General features: G+C 40.5%; 1 protein-coding gene across 2 annotated transcripts in view; it reads left to right on the forward strand.

Annotated features, from left to right (window-relative positions):
* The window catches only part of SLC25A40 (solute carrier family 25 member 40), a 218,394-nt gene extending 208,889 nt beyond the window's left edge, over window positions 1-9,505 (forward strand). For both annotated transcript variants that reach the window (XM_069211568.1, XM_069211569.1), the window contains exon 11: window positions 9,190-9,505. In XM_069211568.1, the coding sequence (XP_069067669.1) occupies window positions 9,190-9,308 (119 nt within the window). In that variant the 3' untranslated portion in view covers window positions 9,309-9,505. The remainder of the gene's footprint in view (window positions 1-9,189) is intronic.
* Window positions 9,506-14,231: the final 4,726 nt, after the last annotated feature.

Genomic DNA, 14,231 nt, shown 5'->3' on the forward strand with positions numbered 1-14,231 from the left:
ACAATACCTAGGAGCCATAATAAACACATCAAAAGGAGTAGCCACTCCAAGTCCACAAAGAATTCTAAATTTCAACACCATCATACAACGCATGTATCCAACACAAAAGATACAAGCAAAGATGGTATTACAACTCCTAGGCATGATGTCTTCATGCATAGCCATTGTCCCAAACGCAAGACTGCACATGAGGCCCTTACAACAATGCCTAGCATCACAGTGGTCTCAAGCACAGGGTCACCTTCTAGATCTGGTGTTAATAGACCGCCAAACTTACCTCTCGCTTCTGTGGTGGAACAACATAAATTTAAACAAGGGGCGGCCTTTCCAAGACCCAGTGCCACAATACGTAATAACAACAGATGCTTCCATGACAGGGTGGGGAGCACACCTCGATCAACACAGCATACAAGGACAATGGAACGTAAATCAAACAAGACTGCATATCAATCACCTAGAACTTCTAGCAGTTTTTCAAGCACTAAAAGCTTTCCAACCAATAATAGTTCACAAATACATTCTCGTCAAAACAGACAACATGACAACAATGTATTATCTAAACAAGCAGGGGGGGACGCACTCCACGCAGTTAAGCCTGCTAGCACAAAAGATTTGGCATTGGGCAATTCACAACCAAATTCGCCTAATAGCACAGTTTATACCAGGGATCCAAAATCAACTCGCAGACAATCTCTCTCGAGATCACCAACAGGTCCACGAATGGGAAATTCACCCCCAAATTCTGAACACTTATTTCAAACTCTGGGGAACACCTCAGATAGACTTGTTTGCGACAAGGGAGAACGCAAAATGCCAAAACTTCGCATCCAGATACCCACACAAACAATCCCAAGGCAATGCCCTATGGATGAACTGGTCAGGGATATTTGCTTACGCTTTTCCTCCTCTCCCTCTCCTTCCTTACCTGGTAAACAAACTCAGTCAAAGCAAACTCAAACTCATATTAATAGCACCAACTTGGGCAAGGCAACCCTGGTACACAACGCTGCTAGACCTATCAGTGGTACCCTGCATCAAATTGCCCAACAGGCCAGATCTGTTGACACAGCACAACCAAAAGATCAGACACCCAGATCCAGCATCGCTGAATCTAGCAATCTGGCTCCTGAAATCCTAGAATTCGGGCACTTACAACTTACCCAAGAATGTATGGAAGTCATAAAACAAGCCAGAAGGCCATCCACCAGGCACTGCTATGCAAGTAAATGGAAGAGGTTTGTTTGCTACTGCCATATTAATCAAATACAACCATTACACACAACTCCAGAACATGTAGTGGGTTACTTGCTTCACTTACAAAAATCTAACCTAGCTTTCTCTTCCATTAAAATACACCTTGCAGCAATATCTGCATACCTGCAGACTACCTATTCAACTTCCCTATATAAGATACCAGTCATTAAAGCATTCATGGAGGGCCTTAGGAGAATTATACCACCAAGAACACTACCTGTTCCTCCATGGAACCTAAATGTTGTCCTAACTAGACTTATGGGTCCACCTTTTGAACCCATGCACTCCTGCGACATACAGTTCCTAACCTGGAAGGTGGCATTTCTCATCGCCATTACTTCCCTAAGAAGAGTAAGCGAGATTCAGGCGTTTACAATACAGGAACCTTTTATACAACTACACAAAAATAAAGTCGTCCTAAGGACCAATCCTAAATTTTTGCCAAAGGTTATTTCACCGTTCCATCTAAATCAAACAGTGGAACTTCCAGTGTTCTTTCCACAGCCAGATACCGTAGCTGAAAGGGCACTACATACATTAGATGTCAAAAGAGCATTGATGTATTACATTGACAGAACAAAAAACATCAGAAAGACTAAACAACTCTTTATTGCATTTCAAAAACCTCATGCAGGAAACCCAATTTCAAAACAAGGTATAGCCAGATGGATAGTTAAATGCATCCAAATCTGCTACCTTAAAGCTAAACGACAGCTGCCCATTACACCAAGGGCACACTCAACCAGAAAGAAAGGTGCTACCATGGCCTTTCTAGGAAACATCCCAATGCAAGAAATATGTAAGGCAGCCACATGGTCTACGCCTCACACATTCACCAAGCACTACTGTGTAGACGTGTTATCCGCACAACAAGCCACAGTAGGTCAAGCCGTATTAAGAACATTATTTCAGACTACTTCCACTCCTACAGGCTGATCCACCGCTTTTGGGGAAATAACTGCTTACTAGTCTATGCAGAACATGCGTATCTACAGCGACAGATGCCATCGAACTGAAAATGTCACTTACCCAGTGTACATCTGTTCGTGGCATCAGTCGCAGTAGATTCGCATGTGCCCACCCGCCTCCCCGGGAGCCTGTAGCAGTTTGGAAGTTACCTTCAATTATTTATATATGTATCATCTCAACCTTAAATAGGTGCATACTTAGTCACTCCATTGCTTGGGCACTTTTACTACAATTCAACTCCTACCTCACCCTCTGCGGGGAAAAACAATCGAAGATGGAGTCGACGCCCATGCGCAATGGAGACAAAAGGAGGAGTCACTCGGTCCCGTGACTCGAAAGACTTCTTCGAAGAAAAACAACTTGTAACACTCCGGCCCAACACCAGATGGCGAGCTATTGCAGAACATGCGAATCTACTGCGACTGATGCCACGAACAGATGTACACTGGGTAAGTGACATTTTCATTCTAACACAAGCCAATTCTAATTCCAAAGGCTTTCAGTCCTCCTCCCTGCAACCTAATGTACTCCACAGTACTTTTTCACTTCATGCAAATGATGGTTTTGTGGTAAATGTACCCATGGCTTAATTTGCAATAACCAATTCTACTGTCTAAAGCACTTTGTCACCCCAGTAGGTCTAGTCAAGCTTTTCCAGCAAGTAGCTCTTGTGTAGAGCCCAGCCTACTAAATTAGAGGCCTTTGCTTGGCTGAATTAATACATGTATGTATCAAAATTGAAAAGTTTGTATTTGAGATGAAAATGTGTGTGTTTTCACCACCTGCTTTTCACTTAAACTGGAAGTGTAAGCACCCCATCTGCCTGTTATGAACCCCTAGACTTTGTTTGTTTCTACACCTTATTTTTGACCTTGCCTGAAACTAGTATTTTACTCCCTACACTCATGTGCACAAGTGAACTTACCCCTTTGCCTTTGTAGGATGCGCTGTAATAAATAACAAATATGTTGGTATGTATATGATCATGCCATTTTCACATGAGAATTGCACACATTACTATGTTCTATTTATATGGGCAGCTTGCCCTGCAAAAAAACTGGATTGATATTAAACCTATACCTGTAGAGAAATAACAATTTCATTATATTTGTTTAATCTGTTGTTGGGTCTGTACACCCAAAACTCTGAACTTGGATATTATATACAAAAAAATAAATACATTAATTATTTTAGCTTTGATCAGATTCACAAGCAAGATCCACTCTTATCATGGAAAGTTGACTTACTTTGTAACTATCTTAATTCTCTAGCTTTTTTTCAGATTTGTTTCTTTGAAATCACTGTTTATGGAAGACCTCTTCCAGGCCTTCTGATGTTCCAAGAAATCTTAGATTTGATCTACAAGACCAGTTTTCAAAATTTTCTGTTTTGTGTTAGTTATTTAATTCAGTTAAGGCACACCTTCTCATTTTTATTAAAGTTTCCTGCCATTTCTGCAATTTTTAGAGCAAATTACTGTAACTGAGTCACAATCCCCTAACTTTGAGTTAAACTCACTCAATGTTTGTTTCAGACATTCCTGTGAAGCATTAATTTTATCCACTTTTTTCAAAATTGCTATTAACCAATAATTCCAAGAGGGAAAGAGATTTTCCATCATTCTCTGTCTGCTCACGTTCTGTGTCTTTATCTGGGTCTTCTAATACAAATGAGCTTAAACTTTCTTCATCTGCTTAAGCTGAAACAGAATGCATGATTTCTGATCTCTCATTCTCCTCCAGAATTGCATTTTGGCTTGAGTAGAGGATGCCATGTTATGCCAATTTATCTAGTTTTCAGAGTCTATTTTCTTGGCTTGTACTAAGATTTATTTTGTTCACCTGAAATTTAAAGGAGATTATAGTTTTGTATCCTGCAGCCATGTATAGCAGTTCTTTAACAGGAGATCTGTGGTTAAGTGTGAATCTCTCAAATCCTTATACATTGTTCCATAACTGTTTTAGCCATCTTAAGATGTTCCTTTATTGTAAAAAAAAGATGGTGGCTGCAGAGTTTGCTCGGTGGCAGCTTTCTCCCTCTGCTCTGTGAACAATGCAAGGGAAAGTGTTAAGTAAATAAATCTGCGGTACTTTATTGGCTTTACCTGTTGCCGTAGATGCTTGTTCCAATGTGGACAGTTTGTTTCTATGGCACTGGAAGCAAATATGTGGCTACGAGTTTGCCTGATGGCAGTATCGAAGAGCACACCAATGAGGGTGTTGGACCGGGCTCCTTCTTTGAACAGGAGTAGAGGCAATTTTCAGTCCTCATAGTCCTTTGCGGATACTGAGGGTTGCTGTCCTGCTGAATGCCTGTTCATTGGTCCTGTCTTGGCAGGCGAGCCAGGAGAGGTGGCTGACTGGAAATCGGAAACCGGAACTGGCAATCAACAACCCCAGCGAAATAGAGCCAGTAGAGAATGTTGTTCAGGCGATCTTATTCATGGTGGAGAGTAGATGTGCAGCAGAACTAGAAAAGCAGCAAATCTGCGTGACCGGACAAGGATGGTCCAACAAGGGGTAACAACTCACAAAGACGTAGAGAAATGCTGCTTGTGGCTTAACCAAGGGAAATTTCACAGACAATAATATGTATCCTCAAGATCAGGTTCTAGACCATGTTTGTAAAGAGAAGACTCCTTAACTGGTGCTGGATGATGTTGCACTCTTCTTCTAAAACCAGGTGTAATGCTATCTGTATTTAACCACCTACTCCATCTTGACCACTGACTCCATTTTGTGCTTAGCTTATCTTCCAATGCTGTCACATTGGTGGTGCAGGTATTTTTCAGTGCACAGCCTGTTAACATGTTTTCGCTTTTCTCACCAGGCAAGGGAACATAATATGGGGGAAGAAACCTGCTAAGAATGTACCAGGCTGAGAATGTTTATGGTAGAGAAGGGTACAGCTCGGTCTTGGAAATACACCATGGGATCTGGACAGTCTCTAGTGTGTTTTTTTCAACACTGACCTGGTACGGCCATTTCTTGAATTTAACAATTACTTACTCAAAGGGAATGGGGTTTTTAAAACATTCCTCTTACGTTTGTTTAAAGTATGTAGGGTGGGGAAGGTTGACACTGGGAGAGAAGGAACTCATCTATGAGGGTGGACGCATTGCTCAGAGTAAAATCCTATTGGGGTTGTTCTCTTTTGTCTCAGTTGTCACGGGTTCCACAGGCTGACGTTTTTAGACAAAGGATGAAATTGGATTCGAACCTCATGGTGATGCATTTTTAATTCTTATATATAGCTTTACTGTGTGCATGCGTTAATATACATAGGCCCGTATTTATACTTTTTTTTGTGCCGCATTTGCGCCGCTTTTTGACGTAAAACGGCGCAAACCTACAAAATGCAATGGCATTTTGCAAGTTTGCGCCGTTTTTGCGTAAAAAAAACGACGCAAATGCGGCGCAAAAAAAGTATAAATACGGGCCATAGTCACTATAAGGATATTCATTGTTGATGTATTGCATTTTCTTTGATTATTATTATTCCACTGCGGTGACTATTTTAAGAGTTGCACGCATGATGCTGCATTCACATTAAGTGCTTACGTTGTTATCTTCGTGTAACCTGGGAAGTGGTTAATAAATTCATTACTTAGACTAAGAGTGCTGCATTCCTTTATCTCTGTTCCCTCTCAGTCTAAAGCAAAGCAGGTGACCAGGTTAATGCAGTAAACAGTGATTTACTCTAAGTTTAAACTTAAATGATTACTCTGGCCAATATATTGACTTACTGTAGAACTGAACCATCATGCTTTCTTAAATATTAAAGGTCACACTTGAATGATCACTAGGACTTTCAAATCTGCTGGCAAAAACAATTTCAGGTCTAATCTAAGGATAAAAACACACCTTGCCTACATTTGTGTATTTAGTGACCAGGCCAAGGAGAAATCATGTGTGAGGCCATCAAAAAGGAAAGCAAGGGCTCTGAAGGCTAACTCTATACTGATGAAGGGGCACTTACGAATAAAGGATTTAAAGGGAGTCTTGCCAGAGGAGTTAAAAAGAAGTTTGGGAGATCTGGGAAACACATGATCATCCCTATCAGCCATAAAAAGTAGCAATGTTTGAACTAGACTTACAAATTCTGCTTGAGTGTATTATTAGAATCAATCATCACCAGCAGGTTCAATATCACAAGCACTGGCTGCCCTTACAAAGACACAGCAAGTATGAATGCTATCTATCCAATAGTTTGCAAGCAGTCAGGATTTCCTGCAGTTAAGAGCCTACCTTAACGACAGTAGGTCTGAACCAAGAGGTGCAATCCAGTACCCAGCTGCAGATACTGACATTGTAATCTCGGGGACCTCCCAGGAAATAGGTCAAAATGAAACAGTACCCACAAGAAGTTGTAATCCACAAATAGAACAAAAATGTACTCCAGAAACATGTTCTGAAAAGGCACCAGAAACACAAGAACCTGATCCTAATCCATCAGCCAGGGAGACAATGGAGAAGAGGGGTGACAGCACACTTACTGAAAGCCCAGCCTTAGCAGAAAATTATAAATCAATGGTGGAAATCCGAGTCTTAGCCTATACTTGCAACAGCATAACGCTTACTAGTATCTGTTCTGAACCTGCTGCACTGCCAGGTCTGCACTAAGTTTGATTTGAATTGCACAGAACATGTAGTCTTCCATTTCCTGTACAGGCAGCCTTCTGATACGGACTGTGGAACAGGCAGTAAAAACAAGCTGTCCTGAAACTGAAAAAGATATAGTGAGTGATTTTTGTAAGTCCAAACCAAATTTCTCTGTGTGGTTCATGGAAGCTTAGATCAACTCAGAGAAAAGTTAGATTTGATCCTGTTGATGGCTTTACATTCACAAATGTAGGATTGTATCTTCTGCTTTTAAAAAGCCAGGTTCTGCCTGCATGCCTTTCAACTCCAGTAAAAACAATTCTCATCCCTGGCATTCACCAGGGATGTATGTTACCATAGCATGTGACAGCACTACATTGTGAATCACTACATCACCCAAAAACTACATTGTGGATCACTACATCACCCAAAAACTACATTGTGGATCACTACATCACCAAAGAAATGTTTAATGCAATTTACTTTTACATTATACGTATTTTACTTTTGTCCTCTCCAGAATAGAACACTATGGCCCATATTTATACTTTCGTAGCACCGCATTTGTGTAATTTTTTTACACAAAAGCGGCGCAAACTTATAAAATAAATTTCTATTTTATAAGTTTGCGACGCTTTTGCGTCAAAAAGTGACGCAAATGCGTCGCTAATAAAGTATAAATATGGGCCTATATATTCTTAAATTACCTCTATGTTAGTGATATTATTCTTTCACCTTAACAAAACTCTATGGTTATTCATGACGTTTTCTCTTAAATATTGGTCTATGCTTGTATATAGGTTTATTATTGGTAATATTTCTATTGATGATAATCCTACTACTAACAATAAAATTATTATATTTTGAGGCCCAGCCAATCTGTTCATTTTATTATTCTTATTGAATTTACTATACTACCTCTAACACTTCTATTACTAACTATTGTTAATAATTTTATCTTAAATAGGTTACTACTTGTAATGTTTGTATTTAATTTACATACATCTGTTACACTTAATAGTAATTTCATAAGTAATAATTGAATATTAATTAGTTACTACATTATTTATAAATCACTAAGATACATGTTTTCCAATTATTCCACCCTATGTTGAGTCTGGCATTTTAGTGTCCACTTCGATGCAGTGAGGACAAAAGAGTGTCCCTCTGAAGTAGCGGTGGCAGGTATACCTCTTTGAAGAGGTACATAGGAGTGCAGCAGTGTGTTGCGTGACATGGAGAGAGCTGAATTTCTCCATACTTACAAAGATATGGAGCATTTCTGCTTGTGCGCTGCCGAGCTAGTTTTTGCTTAAATTGTGAGCTTTCTAGATTTTTCGAAGACATTAAGGGATGTATTTTGTCACCAACTCTTTTTAATATGTCCTAATATTGATCTGGAGTTACTCCTTCCAAAATCTGACACAGCAGAGCTAAATAGTAAAGAATCTCAGTTGGGCTACATTGTAATAGCAGCCAGTGATGTTTACTAGTAGAATACATTTTAGCCATGAACACTAGAAAGACACTAGCTGTAATAAAGGGTGTAGATAAAAATCTATGTGGTTTTTATTTCATTATTGCCACTGAAACGGAAATAGTGAAGTCTTTCAATTGTTTTGTTTTTTTCAGTGGGAATTGAACACACCTTGCTACCAGACATAATTTAGCCCTGACCCTTCAAGTGTCCCCATTGCAGCACTTCAGCAGTGTGAAATAACACCATAGTGACTAATGCCAGTCATATTTTTTTGTCAAGATGGAAGGCGATTTACCAGTTTGAGTGGAACCTACGTAAACATACAAATATAGAATTGTGAATTACTGTCACTCTGCTGATACTCTCTCACGTACAAACCTCACCATTGGACATTACATAAAGACAGCGGTGACAATTGCTGTAGATAGTGAGAACCGGTTCATAGCTAAAATGACAGAATGTAGTTTACACAGAGTTCTAGGTGACAAGGGTGAATGCAGCAGCTATGATAACAAAAAAACAGTAATTAATTAATGTTGATGTGACTGGCCCTGATATCACACGCACTGTAATTTTCTAAAAGAAAGAAGAAATGGGAGATTTTGTGGTTATCTTGATTATTGTTCTTATAAAAGAGAGCATCAAATTGTGGAACGTTGCAACTTTGCAAAAACAATTCATATGTATTCTATATAAACATATTTGGTAATATGGATTAGATGCCTTGGTGTTATGTTAAAATCAGCCTTTTGTTTCCTTTTTTGTTTATTAAATGTAAATAGCTCAATAATACTCAAACGTGATTCTATACTGTTTGCTTGAATTTCCATAATGTGCATCACAAATATAGCAATTTCAGAATGTTTCATCTGTATACACTTGCAGGTTTGATCCCTCGCTTAATTAAAGTCGTGCCCGCTTGTGCCATAATGATCAGCTCATACGAACTGGGAAAATCCTTCTTTCGGAAACTAAACAGAGAACAAGATCTCAGAACCAGTTGACTCAGTTAAGAATTTGGACTTGAAGACCAAAACACACGGTGGTGGATTTTGAAGCTATGACCACTTTCATTGAAACACCATGGTAGTAATTGTACCTCCGGAAAGCTGTATGAGCTAATGTTTGCATGCCATTCTGATCTTTGTAAACCTGCAGACTTGAACCCTTCTTCAATAAAAATGTAGTGCATGTTTGAAAATACCTTTTTTGAAAACTCAACAGATAGTAAGATCTAAAATCTTTTCGACTCAACTAATATACTGAAATTGAAAACAGAAAAATAAGAAAGTATATTCTGAAGCCTCGGCTGCTTCCTCTGAATATGACAGTATTGATACCACTGAAAAATTGTATGAATTAGTGTTGCACGTTTGTTTGTGAGAAGCGGGGAATTACAGAAGGGAAACTGCTTCTCTGTGCAGGTACATCTTGGAGTTTCATGTAAATCACATTGCATAGAACGCAGCAACAGTTTTTTTGTTACAGTGCAGTATTTTGTTTTAAACTTTAAACTATTTCCGGGTATGTGTTCTGCTTGTTTCTAAAGGGATCTTGTATGTGTATTCGCTAACTGGAATGTGTGTTGGAATCAGCTTGAGTGAAACCTGGTTAGACCTAGGCATGAGATTGCAACTTGGAACTTAGCCACATCCCTACTTGCCGTGGAAGCATTGGTGGTTTTCATCACTGAGGTAGAGGATATGAAGATAACTGCCCCAATTGCTCCTTTGAGGCTCTTTTCCTTGTGACAATTCAGCACAGCCCAAAACATGAGGATACTACATTTGACCTGTTCCATGTGCGCCACTCATTGAGGCTTGTGGTTCTGGAAATGCAAGAGGTCTTAACACTACCATGAAGTACTTTTGCAGTGTGCTCAGGTCTCTGCATTCTGTTTCAATTGAAATATCACCTACAGCCACAATCAATTATGTGCCGTCGTGATAGGTAGTCTTGTCTACTAGTAAAGACTTCTTCCAACAGTGAATCGTAAATTTCGAAAAAAGATCCAGCAATATAGAAAACGTCTCTCAGTAAAATCTGCATTTACTGGGATGAAGTATTCTTTGTAGCCAGTGAGCCCCAAGTTCAGCTCTGTGGCGCAGATGGGAGCTCTTTCAAGGGAAAACCCCGTGTCCTTTAAAATGATCAAGGTGGTGAAATTCCTGGAGAAACAATAAAAAAGATTTAGGACTTTTCTTGAGGTCAGTTCTAATGCCATTATGCCCAGTGATAAATTGTTTCTTTGGCCTGATTCTGTGAATCTGCTTACAGTGCTCACATTTTTTTAAAATGCTTCCAAAAACAGTACAAGTTCTTGCTGAATCTTGGTTGGGAGGCTGTAGTGTAGAAAATCTTGGGCCCATATTTATACTTTTTTAGCGCCGCATTTGCGTCATTTTTTGACGCAAAAGCAGCGCAAACATGCAAAACACAATTAAAAAGTATAAATATGGGCCCTGATGTCCTGGGGTCTTAACATTGGACATTAACAACAGTAACATGCATTGGTAAATCTAAAAATCTCCCCATCAATTGGTGTAACCATCTTAAACCTTCAACGAGGTGCTATCTTGGTAGTTCATAAACCCTTACTTCAAATGTAATCTGTTTTCAAGCTGCACGTATATAAAATAATATTAAGAATTTCAGTTACTTTTTCCCTGAACCTGCAAGTTCTTTGAATCAAACAAAAGGGGAGCCTGAAGCAGCATTTATAAAAGGACCTAATTGCAAAATATTCTGAAAGGACAATATGTGGTCATTCGTGCTAGTTAAACAAAGGAAGGCACAGAAAAGACAAACAGAAAAAGAAGGCTTCCAAACTTACAGCACAGAAACTATATAGGTTACCTCACTACTATAGTGCAGGCACAAAAGATTGGCACAAAAGATTTAATGAGCTCAGGAATGCTAACTACAGATGAATAACCTCATAACAAAGTTTAAAAAAAAAATAGAGTAAGGATGTGGAAAAAAAGAGATGAATGTAAGGAAAAATAACTACTTAAACAAGAAAAAAGTAAAAAAGAAAAAACGTTTAAGTTAAGTGCAGCCTCTGCAAAGAAAGAATTTCAAGATGTCATTACTTTGCAGATACAAAAAAAAACAGAAAAACTATGAGATGCTCCAGATATATGCAGAAAAATCTGTCACAGGCAAAAATAATGTGCTGTAATCTTCTGGTATCCGCTGTGATGTTCTCCGAAGGTAGTTAATTGCCAAGATCCAAATCTTCTAATGCCACTCACTCTCTGTGTTGCTATCTCAGAGCCCCAATGGCTGTTCACGGAAAATGTTCAGGAGGGGCACTAAAATTAAAGGGAGGCTATGAAGACATAAACAAGGTCCCTTAACTATTTCAAATGGGATAGACTGCCAAGCATCTTGTATAGGAGCTGAATCCCATATCTGACTGCTGATGATAAACAAAAATGTCATTAAGTAATTTCTGCCTGGGTGCCTCACATTACTTAGGCAATGACTCAACAAGTAGGCAGCATAATAAATAGTATTTCTTCAGCCCCATGACTGGGAGTCCATCTTGAGGTATAGAGTTACCCCATATTAGCATTTGCCTTATGAATTAGCAGAGAATGGAAGTCATTGCAGTTCGGGCTGGACTGTTCCCATGAAGAACAGGGTCAAGACTGATTTGCATATGGCTGGGTCTAAACTGGGGTGGCATAGTGAGCAAAAGAACAATGGATTAAATCCAGATTTGTGACTGGGGGTGAATGTTTGATTGGTTCCACATTCCGTCCATCATTTGTGTTTTGCTTTGCTTTTGCCGCCATAAGTGCGCCGGGTATGCACAGACGTGGGTCCCGTGCTCACTATGCCACTGGATTCAAGCTAGCCTGGCTGATGAAGGGTGAAACCCTGAAACCGGTCCCAGGATGCTTGTTTCCGGTCCAGGGAGGACCTGGCCTGGCAGTCCGGGCTGGACTGTTCCCATGAGGAACAGGGTCAAGAGTGATTTGCATATGGCTGGGTCTAAACTGGGGTGGCATAGTGAGCAAAAGAATGATGGATTAAACCCAGGTCTGTGACTGGGGGTGAGTGTTTGATTGGTTCCACATTCCGTTCATCATTTGTGTTTTGCTTAGTCATTGCAGAGAAACCAGATGATCAGTTTCTTGGTAAACAAACGGTTTTAACATTGTTATGGCCCCAACCTAGCATTCCGTCTCAGAGTCTGTCTATCTAGGTTATGGCAGTGCCTTTAAACATCCTTTAGTTATGGGTCTTTTGGTGAGGAATATGAGTTTTCTCAATCCCGTCCTCCAGTTGCTCAGTTTTTGTCCTTTGTTACCTCGAAACCAGCATTTGCCCACCTGGTCGTCTCTCCAGAGAACATATGTACATTTGTGGTTACAACAGATATCCTCTATGTCCCAATACCGGAGTAAGTAATTGGGTGCAAAAGAACAACAAGTAGCTTGCTTCTCTGTGAATCATGTTTTGTCCTTTGGTAGATATCTTGTTGAATGAGGGTGCCACCTCACTTTTCATTCACAGTCAAAAGGTCAAAAACTCTGCGAGATCTGAATTAGGTTCTATGGGCCATATTTATACTTTTTGACGCAAAACTGTGCTAACGCAGTTATGCGTCAAAAAAATTAGCGCCGGCTAACGCCATTCTGAAGCGCCATGCGGGCGCCGTATTTATTCAATGACGTTAGCCGGCGTTAGCCGCCGGCCCTGCCTGGTGTGCGTGAAAAAAAACGACGTACAACAGGCAGCGCCGGCGTAGGGGGAAAATGGAGTATGGGCGTCCAAAAATGGTGCAAGTCAGGCTGAGGCAAAAAAATCGCCTTAACCCGATTTGCGCCATTTCTTTACGACGCCCAACCCCCATTGAAATGACTCCTGTCTTAGCAAAGACAGGAGTCATGCCCCCTTGCCCAATGGCCATGCCCAGGGGACTTATGTCCCCTGGGCATGGTCATTGGGCATAGTGGCATGTAGGGGGGCACAAATCAGGCCCCCCTATGCCACAAACAATTTTTTTTTAAAAAAAACTTACCTGAACTTACCTTAATGTCCCTGGGGTGGGTCCCTCCATCCGTGGGTGTCCTCCTGGGGTGGGCAAAGGTGGCAGGGGGTGTCCCTGGGGGCAGGGGAGGGCACCTCTGGGCTCATTCTGAGCCCACAGGTCCCTTAACGCCTGCCCTGACCCAGGCGTTAAAATCCGGCGCTAATGCAGGTTTTTTAGACCCGCCCACTCCCGGGCGTCATTTTTGCCCGGGAGTATAAATACGACGCATATGCATCGGAGTCATTTTTTAAGACGGGAACGCCTACCTTGCATATCATTAACGCAAGGAAGGTGTTCACGCAAAAAAATGACGCTAACTCCATGAACTTTGGCGCTAGACGCGTCTAACGCCAAAGTATAAATATGGAGTTAGTTTTGCGTGGAATTTGCGTCGAAAAAAACGACGCAAATTCGGCGCAAACGGAGTATAAATATGCCCCTATAAGCGGTTTAAACTGCTGGCTTCTAGTTATCTCAGTCTCCTCAGATGAAATGCAAGCTTCAGAACTTTTGTGGCTGTCTTTCAGTGGTGTAAGGCAATGAGTATACTCATCTCAAAAGTATTGCCAAATTCCAACTGAATGAAGAAAGCTTCATTCCTTTTCCAGAAGAGCATACCTCTCAGTGTTAAATCTCAGCACCTTGCTTAGGATGAGAAAGCTGGTGTTCATGCTCATAAGCAAAGGGAATGGACTACAGCAACACACTCTATGCAGGTATCACCATGCAACCTCTCAAGAGACTACTAATAATAAAGAACTCAGCAGCCAGACTCATCCTTTACCTAACCAAGCGGATCCTTATCACCCCCACCTCAAGAAGCTCCACTGTCTCCCCATATTCAGAAGAGATGCCAGTTCATGATGCTGATCCACACCTTCAA

This window comes from Pleurodeles waltl, chromosome 10, assembly GCF_031143425.1.
Source record: "Pleurodeles waltl isolate 20211129_DDA chromosome 10, aPleWal1.hap1.20221129, whole genome shotgun sequence".
NCBI classification, from domain to species: Eukaryota; Metazoa; Chordata; class Amphibia; order Caudata; family Salamandridae; genus Pleurodeles; species Pleurodeles waltl.